This window comes from Podarcis raffonei, chromosome 10 (assembly GCF_027172205.1).
Source record: "Podarcis raffonei isolate rPodRaf1 chromosome 10, rPodRaf1.pri, whole genome shotgun sequence".
Lineage (NCBI taxonomy): Eukaryota > Metazoa > Chordata > Lepidosauria > Squamata > Lacertidae > Podarcis > Podarcis raffonei.
Window position 1 is genome coordinate 76,580,790 of NC_070611.1, and position 18,714 is coordinate 76,599,503.

Genomic DNA, 18,714 nt, shown 5'->3' on the forward strand with positions numbered 1-18,714 from the left:
CTCTTCTTAATGTATTCATGATGTAACTGGGATGTGTTTTGCACTGTATTCTGGGGCATGGAGGGAAGTTTCAAAAGTTTATGTCACGCCTTTCTCGCGGTTCAATCTCGCCTTGAACCTGTTGCGCAATAAACGTGGATCTTCTGCAGCTTGCTCCTGTCTCCGGCTGAGCTCATTTTCTTCCGCAGGGACCCGCGGACTTAGTCCGACAAGCTGGGTGGCAGAGCAGCCTCGCACCCAGATTTTACCGTAACATCCCGATCAGAGGAATTCCGTCATTACTGGAGGCACAAACCCAGAAGTCTTCGAGAACACTGTCCCACCATCTCGTCCTCTGTGGTCCCCTTCTCCTTGTGCCCTCCATCTTTCCCAACATCAGGGTCTTTTCCAGGGAGTCTTCTCTTCTCATGAGGTGGCCAAAGTCTTGGAGCCTCAGCTTCAGGATCTGTCCTTCCAGTGAACACTCAAGATTTTTTTGGAAAATCAATAAAAATGATTAAAAATAAAATCCACACCCCAGGATATTTCCCCTATCACCTCTTTTCCACCTCCCCCCCACCTTTTTTCACCCCATACCTAAAACCCAGACATCCTGCAGTGCGCCAGGATTGTGACTGCTGCCCTCAGCAAACAAAATAGCTCCCCCCGATGCTTAGGTGCCCTGAGGGCTGTGCGGGACCCCCAATCCTTGAAATGAAAAAGGGAGGGGCTCAGAAAACCTGAAGGGAGCAGGCAGGGGGGGCTGCACAGGATCCAGAAGCTCCTCCTCGCTGATCCCCCCCATGAAGTTCCTTTAAGACCCCACATTGCAGGGGGCAGCCTCACCTGCAGCGAAACAAAATGCAGCTGCCCTGGCCGAGTGGAGCCAGGTTGGGGGGCACCGTGGGGACCCGGAAAGGTGCCCCTAGAAGAAATGTGCCTCCCCAGTTGGAGGCAGCCCTCCTTCTGAAACACCAAGAGAGTAAACGGACAGTTCTCTGAATGGAGAGAAGCAGAAAGCGGAGTCCCCTCAAGATCAGTATTGGGACCTGCGGCTTTTCAACTTGTTCATAAATGATCTAGACTTAGGAGGGAGCAGGGAGGGGGCAAAGTTTGCTGATGGCAGTAAATTGTCCCGCGGTTCATGAGTGAACGTGGGGCCCCCAAGAGACTTCCCTAGTACCTGCACCCCTCCTTCTCTCTCTTGAAATTAGGTTTGGGGGGAAATATCCCATTCAATTTCAGTATTCCAAGTTTTCTTCAGAACGCGCAGGGCAGGAGGCAGCGATGAAGTTCTGGTGAAGAAGCAGTGCTTGGAGATCATGCGGTGGGGGGGTGACAGAGTTTGGTGCAAAAACCAAAGGTACTTTCATCTAAAATTATACTCATGATTGTGAGATGTTCCCTTCATTATTTCATTATTATACAGTTTTACATATAAACACCAGAACTTCACATATACCTCATGCTTTTAGGAATGATTTCCTACTGAGTTCATTGCTCAGAGTGGACTCTGAGAGGAAGACGTCCCACACTCCATACATCTAAATGGGTTCTCCCATGTGAGAGTCCTGGGATGTTCCTTGATCACTCTATTATAAATAAAGCACTTTTTGCAATCTTTTCATTTAAACTGCTTCTCCTCTCTGAGTTTGTTGATGGTTTGAAGGATTTCAACTCTTAAAGTTCTTCCTGTCCATAAGTCTGTTGATTCTGAACTTCCACTAAGAGTGAACCTCTATCTACTTTCTTGATATTTATATGGTTTGTCTTTAGTGTTAGTTTGTTGACAAAAATCAAGGGTTCCACTCTGACTGAAGCTCCTTCCACAGTCCATACCTTTAAATACTTTCTCCCCTGTGTGTCTGCTGATGTTTTCTAAGATTTCCACTCTGAGTGAAGCAGTTACTGTACTCCATACACTGAAATGGTTTCTCCCCTGTGTGTGTCCGTTGATGTGATCTAAGCTTTCCATTATCACCAAAGGTCTTTCTGAACTCCATACATTTATATGGTTTCTCTTCTGTGTGAGTCCGTTGATGTGTTGTAAGGGCTCCACTCTGACTGAAGCTCTTTCCACACTCGATACATTTAAATAGTTTCTTACCGATGTGAGTCTGTTGATGTATTCTCAGGTTTCCACTATAACTGAAGCTCTTTCCACACTCCATACATTCATATGGTTTCTCCCCTGTGTGAATCCGTTGATGATTTCTAAGGTGTGCACTCTGACTGAAGCTCTTTCCACACTCCATGCATTTAAATGCTTTCTCCCCTGTGTGAGTCCGTTGATGTCTTCTCAGGTTTCCACTATAACTGAAGCTCTTTCCACACTCCATACATTCATATGGTTTCTCCCCTGTGTGAGTCCGTTGATGATATCTAAGCTCTCCACTCTGACTGAAGCTCTTTCCACACTCCATACATTCATATGGTTTCTCCCCTGTGTGAATCCGTTGATGATTTCTAAGGTGTGCACTCCGACTGAAGCTCTTTCCACACTCCATGCATTTAAATGGTTTCTCCCCTGTGTGAGTCCGTTGATGTCTTCTAAGGCTTCCACTTTCATTAAAGCTCTTTCCACACTCCATACATTCATATGGTTTCTCCCCTGTGTGAGTCCGTTGATGATATCTAAGGTCTCCACTCTGACTGAAGCTCTTTCCACACTCCATGCATTTAAATGGTTTCTCCCCTGTGTGAGTCCGTTGATGTCTTCTAAGGTTTCCACTTATATTAAAGCTCTTTCCACACTCCATACATTCATATGGTTTCTCCCCTGTGTGAGTCCGTTGATGATATCTAAGCACTCCACTCTGACTGAAGCTCTTTCCACACTCCATACATTCATATGGTTTCTCCCCTGTGTGAATCCGTTGATGATTTCTAAGGTGTGCACTCCGACTGAAGCTCTTTCCACACTCCATACATTTATATGGTTTCTCCCCTGTGTGAGTCCGTTGATGATATTTAAGGTCTCCACTCTGACTGAAGCTCTTTCCACACTCCATGCATTTAAATGGTTTCGCCCCTGTGTGAATTCGTTGATGTATTTTAAGGTCTGCATTCTGACTGAAGCTTTTTCCACAATCAATGCATTTATATGGTTTCACCACTGTGTGAGTCTGTTGATGTCTTCTAAGGCTTCCAGTATCACTAAATCTCTTTTCACACTCCATACACTGAAACGGTTTCTCCCCTGTGTGAGTCCGTTGATGTTGTCTAAGGTGTCCACTTTGACTGAAGCTCTTTCCACAATCCATACATTGAAATGGTTTCTCTCCTGTGTGAGTCCGTTGATGTGTTCTAAGGGTTGCATTGAAACTGAAGCTCTTTCCACACTCCATGCATTCAAATGGTTTCTCCCCTGTGTGAGTCCGTTGATGTTGATGTCTTCTAAGGCTTCCACTATCATTAAAGCTCTTTCCACACTCCATACATAAATATAGTTTTTCCCCTGTGTGAGTCCGCTGGTGTGTTCTAAGTTTTGCATTGAAACAGATGCTGTTTCCACACTCCATACCTTTAAGTGAGTTCTTTCCTTTTTGTGTTCGTGTATGTGAACTATGTGTGCTCATTCAGTGAAGCATATTCCACATTTCACACATTTTAATGGCTATTCCTAATGAAACGAAAGGTGCCCTGTCCCCTGCAATTCTGTCTTCTCCATCACCTTTTTCAGAGTGGACAGAAAGCAAATCCTGTTTGGGCTTCAGGAGAAAGAACAGACACAAAAAATGGATACATTAACCGCCATTAGCACCTTCTCTTATTTCAACATCTCCCACATTCTCCCATGTTCCCAATTTTTAGGAAATGAAAATGGTATGATGTCTAATGATAGTAATGCATCAGCAACCTTTCATAATCCTCAATCATCTTTAATAACACAGCATGATCTTGGAATACTGTTGTCCTCTGAGACTGCCTTTCAAATCAAGTGGTTGCCCCCGTTTCCACCTCTAGATCTTCATGAATCACCTGCACAGTCCCACTGACCTCAGGAGGTCCATATGGACTATTTTGGGAGACCCAGGCCTTCATCTCTTCCAGGGACTGTGGTCTGGGTCAGTCAGAGAACTAGTGACAAGGCTTGGTGCTTGGGGTCAGCTGAATGGGTGTTCAGGGTTGCTCTTGTTCTTGGAGATGGACCTCTGTCTACATGCCTCACATTGCATGGAGAGAGCAGGAGAAGCAGAAGGAAAGCAGATGGCACATGCGAATCTCAGGCGGAAACACCCACCCCAATGGGTCTTTATAATGATGATGTGCTGCCTGATCCTGTGCTTGTCTTCTGACAGAGGACTATCCTAATCTGGCACTGAAAAGCAGGATATTCAAGGCAAGGAGATAACTGTACTTAATGGTAGGTGGCCATTATTAGTCTGACACAGTTGAAGTAAACAAGTAAAAAAATAGTCCAGTAGCACCTTAGACACCAACTAAGTTTCTTCTAGGTATAAGCTTTCGTGTGCTTGCACACTTCTTCATAGTGATGGGTAGTGGGAGATGGTAGTAGGAGTACCCTTCTGAGAAAAACCCCACCCCACCCTCCCACGATATACAAGGGTCTGGTGACATCTGTGTCAGTGTATCTGAAGAAGTGTGCATACACACGAAAGCTTATACTCAGGACAATCTTAGTTGGTCTCTAAGGTGCTACTGGACTATTTTTTAATTTTTTATTTCAACTGTGTCAGACCAACATGGCTACCTACCTGAATCAAGATGTCATGGGGTGTTGGGGAGCAGTAGTTCCTTTGGTGGGGGACATGTCCTGCACCTTCTGGGGTCATTTTTCCACCCTTGGTGCCCACGCTGCACTCAGCTCTCACCTGTGGCTTCCAGAAGCTGTCAGCATGCAACAAGGGTTCAAGCAATGGCTTCAACCGGCCGGCTAAACCAGGTGAGGAAAGCTGATGGGTCTCAAATCCTTGGGGGGCTGGGGAATTCTGCTGCACCTGAAGTCAAGCCCTGGTGGATGGAGAGGAGGAGAACAACTGTGAATCCCAAAGTCCAGAAGGCAGATTCTGCCTGTGCGGAAGAGGAAAGTGAAGGGCAGATGGGGCACGTCCACCTGGAGGCTTGTTATCTAGTCCCAGGGTTACTCTGACATTGAATTGTATATAAATTACAGTATTGAAATGCGCCTGCTCCCACTTCATATTCTGATATTATTCTATTCTGCTTGTCTGTTTATTACTTGAGTGCTGTTTTGGCCCCTGCCTTGGCCCTGTGGACCTGAAGGAGCATCTTCACCCCCATCACTCAGTCCGGACAGGGAGGTCCGCCTCCAGACTTCCGGGGTGGCGCCATCGGTAATGGCGGACTCCCTCTGAATTGGAGGGACCAGCTCCGCATGAAACGGGTCTTTTCCGCTACGGCGAAGCGGGGACCCTTCTGGAAATCACAGGCGGATGAAGCCTGTGACTGTGGGACTCGGCGGGCATCCTTAGCGCCCCCCCAACCCGCAAAGGAAGCCACTAACGGGCTCCGAAGCGACGAGGGGGAAGTGGCGCGGTGCTGTGAGTCAATTGCTTTTTCTGCAGAGCGAAGCCGTATAGCCGTTACCGGAGAGCGCTGCCTTTTTCCTGGGACAATTTGGCATCTAAAATAACCACCCGTGAGTACTGAAACACTGAATAATTGGACTTGAATTAAGAACTGGCGAAATAGAAAGGAATTTGGACTTAAAATTTACCCTAATTTGGTTCTGAAACAGGAAGGTCTAAACAGGAAGTCAGCCTTCCGTTTCCTTGTAGCCAGAACAAAGCAAAGACAACGTAAACTAGAGCTTTGAAAATCACTTTTAAAGGACTGGCTTTCATCATTTAAAATCGCTGAACCCCCCTTCGGCAGCAGGAGAAGAAGGGGGATCTTTTTTGGGCTGTTTAAACCTGCAGAAGTGAGTTTAAAGCAAAGTAATTTTTCACCGTCCTGATCCTGGAGCGGGGTCTCAGAATTGACGTTTGAAGCTCATTGACCAGAAACAAATGTCTCTGACAGACAGTTAAGAGAAGAGAAACATAGTGACTCCATTGTTTCCTTTCGCATTTTAAAAGAACAAATATGGACAAAATATCACAAAAAAGAAACTTTGTTGCCATTGTTATTAAAAGAAAGAACAACTAGAAGCTTTCCCCCCTAGAGGGGGACTGTGAAATTGTAACTAATTCCTGGGAGCTTGCAGCTGTCTTAGATTACAACCGTGGGAAAGGATTTGTGACCTTGCAGGACAATGTCTTCAGAAGCACTGTTGGGTGCTTTCTGTAAAATAAATGCCCTATTGGATCAGTTAAGCCAGAAGACGGATTTAATGACTAATGCGGCCAGAACCCTTGAACAGGTAGTGGGAAATTATATGGAGCCCACCCAGGAACTAAAACAGGAGTGTGCCATGACAGAACAACTGAAAGAAGAGGATGTTGCTGAATCTTGGGCGCCAGAGACGGAGGGAGCAGCGGCCCAGCAGGAACATAAATTTTTGGAGTTGACAAATGAACTTGGAAAAAACCAGACTTGGAAAGATAAAGTTTGGTTAGGTTTGGAAATGGGGGGCTGGATAGACCCCCCCCTTTACATGGAGATTTGGACTTTTCGAGTCTGGCAATGGGCCGTCTGATGTCTGGAGCTGTGGGGGCTCTCAATTTTGGAGGGAATCTGGAACATGTTTTTAATTACCATATGGAGTCCAGTCTGGTCTATGGAAAAGGGGCTGAATTGTTGATAAGGGTCCAAAACATTACCAAGCTGGAGTTCCCGAGAATGAAAGGAAAATATGAAGAAGAGCTGCGGAAGGGACATGGAAGAGACTTGAGGGCCTCGGATATAAGGTTACCAGGTTAATGTGCTAGATTAATAGGTTAAAAAGGACTGACAAAGCCCGGGACCAGGAGGAAGGGACGCTGGATGAAGATTGGATTGTTTCTCTCTTTTTTATATATATAATTAAGATTGTTCTATAAAATTAATGAATGTTAGAAAAATGTTGAAATGAAATTACTTGGCTCTTGTAAAAATGTCTAAAGAATTAGGTAAGAATGTTATGGTTAGGAGAAGTTGGTAAAAATAAGATTTAAGCTTTAAACTTTAAGGTTTCTATATGATAAGATGAAAATAGAATTAAGGTAATGTAATGACAGAATATTATGAATTAAGGAAAGGATTTGCTGTGATTATTATTAATCAGGATACAAGAAAAGGGAGGAGGAGGAGGTCAAAGAAAGAAGGTATTGAAAGTGGGGAATCTGAGAATGATGGTTTTATTTTTTATTTTTATTTTTCTGTCTTGTTTTTTCTTTGTGTGTGTGGAATTTTTTTTATTTTTTATTTTTTTAAAAAACAAAAACCTTTTTTCCAATAAATATCATTAAAAAAAAAAAGGGGAGGTCCGCCTCCGAGGGTCTTCTGCTGGTTCCCTTGCTGTTAGAAGTGAAGTTCCAGGGAACCAGGCAGAGGGCCTCCTGCCCCATGGAATGCCCTCCCTTCAGAGGGCAAGGAAACAGGCAACCATCTGACATTTAGAAGACAGCTGTATCAGGAGGTTTTTAATGTTGGATGTTTTACTGTCTTGTATATGTACTGTACTGTACTGTTGGGAAGGTAAACAGCATTTCCGTTCCCTGATCTGGCTCACCAGAAGTGGCTTAGTCATGCTGGCCACATGACCCGGAAGCTGCACACCGGCTCCCTCGTCCAATAAAGCAAGATGAGCGCCGTAACCCCAAAGTCGGCCACGACTGGACCTAAGGGTCAGGGGTCCCTATACCTTTACCTATATGTACTGTAAGCTGCCCAGAGTGGCTGGGGGAAAAGACGAATACTATAACTTTTACAGTGGTACCTCGTGTTACAGACGCTTCAGGTTACAGTCTCTGCTAACCCAGAAATAGCACCTTTTGTTAAGAACTTTGCTTCAGGATGAGAACATAAATTGCACGGCGGCAGCAGGAGGCCCCATTAGCTAAAGTGGTGCTTCAGGTTAAGAACAGTTTCAGGTTAAGAACGGACCTGCAGAACAAATTCAGTTCTTAACCCGAGGTACCACTGTACTGTTATTTTTATCTTGTGATTTTTTGTAGTTAATTTGGAATTCGTACTGCAATATCAGCTCTCGAAATGTTATGGGTGGAGAAAATCACAGGGTTGCTGTAAAATATAATCCCACCCATGACTTCTCATTTATATACAGTCTGTCAATTTGGAGGGGGGGGGTCACACACCTCACCTGTGCTAATACTGGCAGTCTTTGGCCTGTACAGGCACACCCGGTGTGTAGAGCCTCCAGCCCCAGGCACTGTCTATCATGAAAATGGGTCCTTTGACTGGGAAGATTCATGCAGTCGCTGTCATCGGATGATGATGGGTTGTATCTCAGCTTGTCAGTCACTCTGACATTGCCTACAAAGAGTAAGAGGAACAGAAATGCTTTGGAGGTGCAACTTCTATATGAATCCTGAGAGCCATTCCATGGACTCCGCACCCCTGTTTCTGATGAGAGGTGTACATTATCCTCACCCTCAGCGGAAAAGACAATAAAGATGGAAGCCTGAGAGAGAGGAAAAGGATTCTGGCTGCTTCCTGGGTGGGATTGCGGAAACCAAGAGCCGCTTCTGAGAAGGCCTCTCCCCTCCCCTCTTCCTCTCGGGATTTCCTCTCCTCTCCAGGGGACCAATGGCTGGACTGGGCAGAATCGCTGTCTGGACAGGGCAGGGGATTATGGGGTGGGAAGAGGATGGAGCTTGCAGGAAGGAAGGGTGGGGGGACACGACCCCCCACTTTCCAGTGATCCCTCTCTGGTCGCCTTGAAGAGGGGGTCGATTCCTGGGTGGGAGGGAGAAGCCAAGGCGGCCCCTCCAGAGATTCCCCGAAGAAGCCACGATGGAGACGCCCCCCCCCCCAGTGCTGCCCTTCTCTGCCCCGGGAATGCTCCCCCTACTTCCCCGACCCCCTCCCTCTCTCCCGGGGTCTCCTCTGCACCCAGAGGCCCCCTTGGCTCACCCCTCGCCATGCGCCCCCCATCTCTCCGTCCCTATCGCCCCCCAAGACGAGCCGGGGAGGGATGGGGGGTCTCTATCCAGGCGCCTCCCGCACCCCTTAACCCTTTCCTGGCCCGCTCCTCTCCGCGCCCCAGGGAGTCCTCGTGGGTGGGCGCCCCATCTCCGCCCCTTCGCAGCACGCGTGCAGGATCCAGCCCCACGGAAGGCGCTTGGGGGAGCTGGAGGGGGTCTCTGGGTCCTTTTCTCCCCTCTCCCCCCCCCCGCGACCCCTTTACCTCTCTCTCCTCGCTCCCAATTCTCCTTTCCTGCAACATCCACGGGGGGGGGTCCCCTGCCTCCTCCCTCCCCTTTCCGAAAGCGCGCCCCCCCCAGAGCTACGGGGCAGAGCAGCAATCCGGAGTGGAAGCTCCACTTCCGGGAGAAGCAGGCAGGTTGGGAGGGGGCTCACCCCCCCCACATTCTCGGAGCAGAAGCCGGATTGGAGGAGGAGGAGGAGCCGTGTATTGGAGGCGGGATTTGGGGTGGTGGGGGCGAGGTGAGAGGAGGATGTGCCGGGAGGGGAGGGAAAGAATTGAGGGGGGGAGAGGAAGATTTCCCCCCTCCCGTCTTCTTTCTGGGGTCAGGGGAGCGGGGGAGGGGCTGATCCCGAAGATCCAGCTGCAAAGAGAGGTCCCCCCCACAAGTGCAACATCCTCCCCCACCCCACGAGCTTACATCCCTCCGTGTTTTAGGTCTTGGTGCTGTTCAAACCAGGAATGGGGGGGCAGCTAAACGACTCCCCCCAAATCCCAGCTCCCCACCCCAGCCTCTGACTCAGGCCAGGACAAGGACCGTGGACACAGGCCCCGTCCATGCACAACAGCCAAGAGGCTCAGAAAAGCAGCCGATACAATTGTAGCCAGAAGCGGATTCCATAATCTGAGGGCTCCCTTGGACAAGAAACAAGGAGACCAGCCAGGAAGAGCAGAGCAAAAGAGCAGCCAGTAGGCTTGGTCTTGATTGAAGACTGTTGCCACAGGACTCCCACCTGCCCCCAGGTGGAACAAGATGGAAGCCCCCAACAAAAGAAGACCCCAACTTTTATTAGCTGCTAATCCCCCATGCAACACCCCCAATACTACATCATGACTACATCACTGACACATCACACAGAGGAGGGGTTCAGGGAGAAGGAGAAGAAGAGTTTAGATTTGGTATCCCGCTTTATCACTACCCAAAGGAGTCTCAAAGTGGCTAACATTCTCCTTTCCCTTCCTCCCCCCCAACAAACACTCTGTGAGGTGAGTGGGGCTGAGAGAACGCAGAGAAGTGTGACTTCTCTGAAGGAGGAGGAGTTGTGGTGGTAACCTGAGGGTCTTCTCACCTGTCCGGTTCCTCCTTTCCCCTCCCCATGATTACATTCCTGAGGACAAAGAGGAGTTCACTGTTTCCTGCCCCCGGAGGGAAGGGCTGGTCACTGTCCTGTGTTTCAGTCCGTACTGAATGCACTTCCATATCCGGTTCCTTTGTGAGTGTGATGCTCTTCTGTCTAGGACCATCAAGGTTGGCATGCCAACTGGGTAGGGCTCACTGTGGACATGTTGGCTGCCTTGTGTCAAGTCTCCCCCCTTTGATAGTCCTTCCCTCATGGTGCAAAATAAAAGTCGAACGGTGCAGATCCGATGTACGGCTGATTTTATATGATTTTATAAGAGAAGCATTGCATGTGTCGTGTGTGAGTGTGAGTGTGTCGTGTTTGTACAAACTGAATGATTGGGGGGGGGGTTCCCAATCCCAAAGAAGGGCAGTGCCAAAGAATGCGCCAATTACCGCACAATTGCGCTCATTTCACACACTAGCAAGGTTATGCTTAAAATGCTACAAGGCAGGCTCAAGCAGTATGTGGACTGAGAACTCCCAGAAGAAAACTAAAGAAAAAGGAAAGAAGAAAATACAGAAAAAGAAAGAAGAAGCAGATTTATGTGCATGAAAAAAATTAATCTTCCTAATTAAATAAAAAAGACTTCTGACAAAACGAGTCTTCCAATCATTCTCATTGTACTGTTTATACTGTCGTTTTTTTCGCACAGTTTTATATTCTTTAATATTGTTCCCGTCTACTCCACAAACAGTTTTTGTTGTGTTTACAAGTATCACTCAAGTTCTGCTAATATGGTGTGGTTGGTACAATATGATCTTATAGAATCCTTAAATATTCTCCATTCTCCAAATATTTTCTGGTTCAGTACTCCTCTAACTCTTCCCATCAGTTTTGCTTGTTGTAAATATTCTAACATGAGTATCTGCCAATCTGTAATTGTCAGTATTGTTTTCCACTTCCTCGCCACAAGTATTCTTGCTTCTGTGGTGACATACATGAACAGTGGTCTTATTTCTTTTTTAATTTCTAATGGCAAAATGCCTAAAAGAAAGATCTCTGGTTGTTGTTGTTGTTTAAGTGAGTCTGAATAATTTCTTGAATTCATTATAGATATTATCCCAGAATTCCCTAAAGATTGCACAAGTCCACCACATGTATGACCCCACATCTATTTTACATATCCAGCAAGTCAGTGACCCTCCGTTATACATTTTCGCTAGTTTCAAGGGGGTACGATGCCATCTATAGAACATCTTCATGATGTTCTCCCTAAGGTTATAGCATGCTGTGAATTTAATATCTACCTTCCACAATCTCTCCCACTGATCCATATATGTGTTGTATCCAAAATCCTGTGCCCGTTTCACCATAACTGCCTTGACTGGTTCTTCTTTCCCATTCCAAAAGGTAATCATAGATTTTTGAAATATTTTTTCCTTTCATAAAAATTAATTCTCTTTCAAATTTAGATGTTTCTTTTGCAATTCCTTGCTTTAAATCCATGGCCAATCTTTGGTGCAACTGAAAATATTGTAGCCAATCCGTTAGGGGATTTTTAATTTAATCCTATTTTTTCAATGTAGGCTTGTCTTTATCTATTTCTAGGATTAATCCTAGCGTAGGCCAATCTGCTTTCATATTTCTTTTTCTTACTGCCCTGGCTTCTCTTGGTGATGTCCACAAGGGTATTTTTGGCTCAAGTATTCCTTTATATTTATTCCAGATTTTATATCATGATTTTCTTATCACATGGCTCAAAAATCCCCTGTGGACCTTCACTTTTCCGTATATTAAAGAAGCGTGCCATCCAGACTGATTCTCGTGGCCTTCCAAGTCTAATAGGTCTGTATCTTTTAGTGTAATCCAGTCTTTTATCCAAACCAATCCTGCCACCACATGGTAAAATTCCAAATCTGGCAATGAAAAACCTCCTATCTCATTTTTATCTGTTAATAACTGGTGTTTAATTCTCAGTTTTTCCCCAGTAGTAATGTATGGAAGTGAGAGCTGGACCATAAAGAAGGCTGATGGCCGAAGAATTGATGCTTTTGAATTCTGGTGCTGGAGGAGACTCTTGAGAGTCCAGTGGACTGCAAGAAGATCAAACCTCTCCATTCTGAAGGAAATCAGCCCTGACTGCTCACTGGTAGCAGTCTCTCCCGTGTGAGTCCGTTGGTGTGTTCTAAGTTTTCCATTATCACTAAAGCTCTTTCCACAATCAATGCATTTAAATTGTTTCTTATCGATGTGAGTCCGTTGATGATTTCTAAGGTCTCCACTCTGACTGAAGACATTTCCACACTCCATGCATTTATATGGTTTCTCCCTTGTGTGAGTCCGTTGATGTTTCCTAAGGCATCCACTATTACTAAAGCACTTTCCACAATCATTGCATTTAAATGGTTTCTCTCCTGTGTGATTCCGTTGATGATTTCTAAAGTCTCCACTCTGATTGAAGCTCTTTCCACACTCCATACATTGAAATGGTTTCTCCCCTGTGTGAGTCCGTCAATGTTGTCTAAGGTTTCCACTCCGACTGAAGCTCTTTCCACAATCCATGCATTTAAATGGTTTATCCCCTGTGTGAGTCCGTTGATGTTGTCTAAGGCTTCCACTATCACTAAAGCTCTTTTCACACTCCATGCATTTAAATGGTTTCTCTCCTGTGTGAGTCCGTTGATGTTGTCTAAGGTTTCCACTCCGACTGAAGCTCTTTCCACAATCAATGCATTTATATGGTTTATCCCCTGTGTGAGTCCGTTGATGTATTCTCAGGTTCCCACTATAACTGAAGTCCTTTCCCCACTCCATGCACTTAAATGGATTCTACCCTGTGTGAGTCTGTTGATGTTGTCTAAGGCTTCCACTATCATTAAAGCTCTTTCCACAATCAATGCATTTATATGGTTTCTCCCCTGTGTGTGTCCGTTGATGTCTTCTATGTTTTCCATTATCACTAAATCTCTTTCCACACTCCATACATTTATATGGTTTCTCTCCTGTGTGAGTCCGTTGATGATTTCTAAGGTCTCCACTCTGACTGAAGCTCTTTCCACACTCAATACATTTAAATGGTTTCTCCCCTGTGTGAGTCCGTTGATGTCTTCTAAGGCTTCCACTATTATTAAAGTTCTTTCCACACTCCATACGTTTAAAAGGTTTCTCCCCTGTGTGAGTCCGTTTGTGCAATTTAAGGGTTTCACTCTGACTGAAGTTCTTCCCACAGGCCCTGCACTTAAAACATTTTCTCTCTCTGTGAGTCCGCTGGTGTGTTCTAAGTTTTCCATTGAAACAGAAGCTGTTTCCACACTTCATACCTTTAAATCCGTTTTTTTCCTTTTTGTGTTCGTTGATGTGAACTATGTGTGCTCATTCAGTGAAGCATATTCCACATTTCACACATTTTAATGGCTATTCCTAATGAAACGAACGGTGCCCTGTCCCCTGCAATTCTGTCTTCTCCATCACCTTATTCAGAGTGGGCAGAAAGCAAATCCTGTTTGGGTTTCAGGAAAGAGAACACAGAGAAAAAAGGGCACATCAACTGCCATTATACCTTCTCTTATTTCAACATCTCCTACATTCTCCCATGTCCTCCCCATGTTCCCAATTTTTAGGAAATGAAAATGGTATGATGTCAAATGATAGTAATGCATCAGCAACCTTTCATAATCCTCAATCATCTTTAATAACACAGCATGATCTTGGAATACTGTTGTCCTCTGAGACTGCCTTTCAAATCAAGTGGTTGCACCCGTTTCCACCTCTAGATCTTCATGAATCACCTGCACAGTCCCACTGACCTCAGGAGGTCCATGTGGACCATTATGTGAGACCCAGGTCTACATCTTTTCCAGGGACTGTGGTCTGGGTCAGTCAGAGAACTAGTGACAAGGCTTGGTGCTTGGGGTCAGCTGAATGGGTGTTCAGGGTTGCTCCTGTTCTTGGAGATGGACCTCTGTCTACATGCCTCACATTGCATGGAGAGAGCAGGAGAAGCAGAAGGAAAGCAGAAGGCACATGGGAATCCCAGGCGGAAACACCCACCCCAATGGTTCTTTATTATGATGATGTGCTGCCTGATCCTGTGCTTGTCTTCTGACACAGGACTATCCTAATCTGGAACCGAAAAGCAGGATATTCAAGGCAAGGAGATAACTGTACTTAATGGTAGGTAGCCACATTGGTCTGACACAGTAGAAGTAAAAAAGTAACAAAAATAGTCCAGTAGCACCTTAGGGACCAACTAAGTTTGTTCTAGGTATAAGCTTTTGTGTGCATGCACACTTCCTCATGTAGTGAAGGGTAGTAGGAGATGGAAGTAGGAGTACCCTTCTGAGAAAAACCCCACCCCACCCTCCCACGATATACATGGGTTTGGTGACATCAGTTTCGCTGTATCTGAAGAAGTGTGCATGCACACAAAAGCTTATACTCAGGACAATCTTAGTTGGTCTCTAAGGTGCTACTGGACTATTTTTTAATTTTTTATTTCAACTGTGTCAGACCAACACGGCTACCTACCTGAATCTAGATGTCATGGGTGTTGGGGAGCTGTAGTTCCTTTGGTGGGGGACATGTCCTACACCTTCTGGGGTCATTTTTCCACCCTTGGTGCCCACCCTGCACTCAGCTCTCACCTGTGGCCTCCAGAAGCTGTCAGCATGCAACAGGGGTTCAAGCAACGGCTTCAACCAGCCGGTTAAACCAGGTGAGGACAGCTGATGGGTCTCAAATCCTTGGGGGGCTGGGGAATTCTGCTGCACCTGAAGTCAAGCCCTGGTGGATGGAGAGGAGGAGAACAACCGTGAATCCCACAGTCCAGAAGGCAGATTCTGCCCGTGCGGAAGAGGAACGTGAAGGGCAGGTGGGGCACGTCCACCTGGAGGCTTGTTATCTAGTCCCAGGGTTACTCTGACATTGAATTATATATAAATTGCAGTATTGAAATGCGCCTGCTCCCACTTCCTATTCTGATATTACTCTACTCTGTCTGTCTGTTTCTTACTTGAGTGCTGTTTTGGTATGCTAAGTCAGGGTTTTACAGTAAATTAAGTTTCTGCTATTTTTGGGATCCTGTTATGCTTATCTGTCTTCGGTAATAAATTTCTCAGCTGAATTATTTTTTTGCTGCCTCTGAGTGTTTTCTCCTACTCTGCTAACTATACATCGATCATTATGGAGGAGCAAGACCTGCAACCTAAAGCCCTCCTCAGCCTCGGCCCTGTGGACCTGAAGGAGCATCTTCACCCCCATCATTCAGTCCGGACAGGGAGGTCCGCCTCCGAGGGTCTTCTGCTGCTTCCCTTGCTGTTAGAAGTAAAGTTCCAGGGAACCAGGCAGAGGGCCTCCTGCCCCATGGAATGCCCTCCCTTCAGAGGGCAAGGAAACAGGCAACTATCTGACATTTAGAAGACAGCTGTATCAGCAGGTTTTTTATTTTTGGATGTTTTAATGTCTTGTATATGTACTGTAGGGACGCGGGTGGCGTTGTGGGTTAAACCCCAGAGCTTAGGACTTGCTGATCAGAAGGTCGGCGGTTCGAATCCCCGCAACAGGATGAGCTCCCATTGCTCGGTCCCTGCTCCTGCCAACCTAGCAGTTCGAAAGCACATCAAAGAGCAAGTAGATAAATAGGTACCACTCCGGCAGGAAGGTAAACGGCGTTTCCGTGCGCTGCTCTGGTTCGCCAGAAGCAGCTTAGTCATGCTGGCCACACGACCCAGAAGCTGTACACCGGCTTCCTCGGCCAATAAAGCGAGATGAGTGCCGCAACCCCAGAGTTGGCCGCAACTGGACCTTCCGGTCAGGGGTCCCTTTACCTTTACCTATATGTACTGTAAGCTGCCCAGAGTGGTTGGGGGGAAGATACTAATAGTATAACGTCTAGAGTGGTACCTCGGGTTACAGGCGCTTCAGGTTACAGACTCTGTTAACCCAGAAATAGTACCTTTTGTTAAGTACTTTGCTTCAGGATGAGAACAGAAATCCTGCTCTGGTGTGTAGGGATATCGTGGAGTGGGGAGTGGGGTCTGGAGGGAGCAGACTTCCCCACCAGCAGGCAGCCACGGTCGGCCTGCACGCGTGACCTTGGGGTGCAGGGCAACTCCCCCGCCAGACAAGCCACAGCTGTCTGTACATCGTTCCACCTCTGCCTGACCTTTCGTGATCTCAGCAGTTTGTGGTGTCCTGTCTGTAACCCTTTTCCATGAGACGTTTGTCTCCATTCGTCATACATTGAGCAAGGGGGAAATGACGCTGTGGAACAGGTGCCAAAATAACTTTGTACCACCCCACGATTTTGGGACGGAAGATGTGTAAAGGTCACAGCCCAAAAATGTATTTGTGTCAATAAAAGGAGGCTCCACAGGAATGGCAGTAGCTCGCTTCAGCCCACCTGTGCGCAGATCACATGATGATCAACACCTGTCTTGGGCCTTCACTTCACTGGTGGTGCGGCAGCAGCAGGAGGCCCCATTAGCTAAAGTGGTGCTTCAGGTTAAGAACAGTTTCAGATTAAGAACGGAGCTGCAGAACGAATTCAGTTCTTAACCTGAGGTACCACTGTACTATTATTATCATCTTGTGATTTTTTGTAGTTATTTTGGAATTCGTACTGCAATATTAGCTTACGAAATGTTATGGGTGGAGAAAATCACAGGGTTGCCATAAACGATAATCCCACCCAGGAACACTCATTCACATACAGTCTATAAATTTGGGGATGTCACACACCTCACCTGTGCTAATATTTTTTTTTATATAATTTTTATTAAAGAATTTTTTATAACCACAAAAACATAACAATACAATACAATAAACACAACAAACAAACAAACAAAAACAGAAACAAGTACAATTTCAGATCTTATTTTCTTATACCTTTCTTCTCCGACTTCCTCATGCCTCCCTTTTCTGTATTCCAATTTCTAATCAATTATTCAGCAAATCTTCCCTTATTTTAATTTAGTTCAATCTTCCTTATTCTCCTTATCTTATCCATTACTAATAGTAACCATTTATTTTCTAGTCCAACATCATTCTAACTTTCATTAATTTTGTAATATTTCTTTAAATAGTCCTTAAATTTTTTCCATTCTTCTTCCGCTGCTTCTCTTCCCTGGTTTCGGATTCTGCTCGTCATTTCTGCCAGACCCATGTAGTCAATCACCTTCATCTGCCATTCTTCCAGAGTGGGTAGCTCTTGTGTCTTCCAGTACTTTGCAATGAGTATTCTTGCTGCTGTTGTAGCATACATTAAAAAAGTTATATCCGTCTTTAACACCCCTTGGCCAACAATACCCAAGAGAAAGGCCTCTGGTTTCTTAGGGAAGGTATATTTAAATACCTTTTTCAGTTCATTATAGATCATTTCCCAGAATGCCTTAATCTTCGGGCACGTCCACCAGAGGTGAAAAAATGTGCCTTCCTTTTCCTTACATTTCCAACATTTATTGTCAGGCAGATGGTAAATCTTTGCAAGCTTGACTGGGGTTATGTACCACCTATAGATCATCTTCATAATATTTTCTCTTAAGGCATTACATGCCGTAAATTTCATCCCGGTGGTCCACAACTTCTCCCAGTCAGCAAACATAATGTTATGACCAATGTCCTGAGCCCATTTGATCATACTTGATTTAACCGTTTCATCCTGTGTATTCCATTTCAGCAGCAAATTATACATTTTTGACAAATTTTTAGTGCTGGATTCTAACAGTTCAGTCTCCAATTTTGATTTTTCCACCTGGAAGCCTATTTTACTGTCCATTTTAAACACTTCATTTATTTGATGATAGTGCAACCAATCTCTCACTTTCCCTTTTAGTTTCTCAAAACTCTGCAATCTCAATCTGTCCCCTTCCTTTTCCAGAATTTCCCAATATCTTGGCCATTTAGACTCCATATTTAACTTTTTAACCGCCTTAGCTTCCATTGGCGACAGCCACCTTGGGGTTTTGTTTTCCAACAAATCTTTATATCTAGTCCAGACATTTAATAGTGCTTTTCTGACAATATGGTTTTTAAAACCTTTGTGTGCTTTAACCTTGTCATACCACAAATATGCATGCCACCCAAAGATGTTATTAAAACCTTCTAAACTCACCTGTGCTAATACTGGCAGTCTTTGGCCTGCACAGGCACACCCGGTGTGTAGAGCCTCCAGCCCCAGGCACTGTCTATCATGAAAATGGGTCCTTTGACTGGGAAGATTCATGCAGTCGCTGTCATCGGATGATGATGGATTGTATCTCAGCTTGTCAGTCACTCTGACATTGCCTACAAAGAATAAGAGGAACAGAAATGCTTTTTAGGTGCAACTTCTGTATCGATCCTGAGAGCGATTCCATGGACTCTGCACCCCTGTTTCTGATG

General features: G+C 45.5%; 1 protein-coding gene and 1 pseudogene across 1 annotated transcript; both read right to left on the reverse strand.

The window, feature by feature from the left end:
* The window catches only part of LOC128421753 (zinc finger protein ZFP2-like), a 461,814-nt pseudogene that overhangs the window by 93,895 nt on the left and 349,205 nt on the right, over window positions 1-18,714 (reverse strand).
* On the reverse strand, window positions 1,766-3,678 carry LOC128421716 (oocyte zinc finger protein XlCOF6-like). The gene has a single exon (XM_053404850.1). It carries the CDS (start codon window positions 3,555-3,557, stop codon window positions 1,821-1,823), a length of 1,737 nt encoding a protein of 578 aa, XP_053260825.1. The 5' UTR covers window positions 3,558-3,678; the 3' UTR covers window positions 1,766-1,820.

Coding starts and splice junctions, on each gene's coding strand:
- LOC128421716 (XM_053404850.1), bottom strand. CDS start 3,557: ATGAGCACACATAGTTCACATACACGAACACAAAAAGGAAAGAACTCA.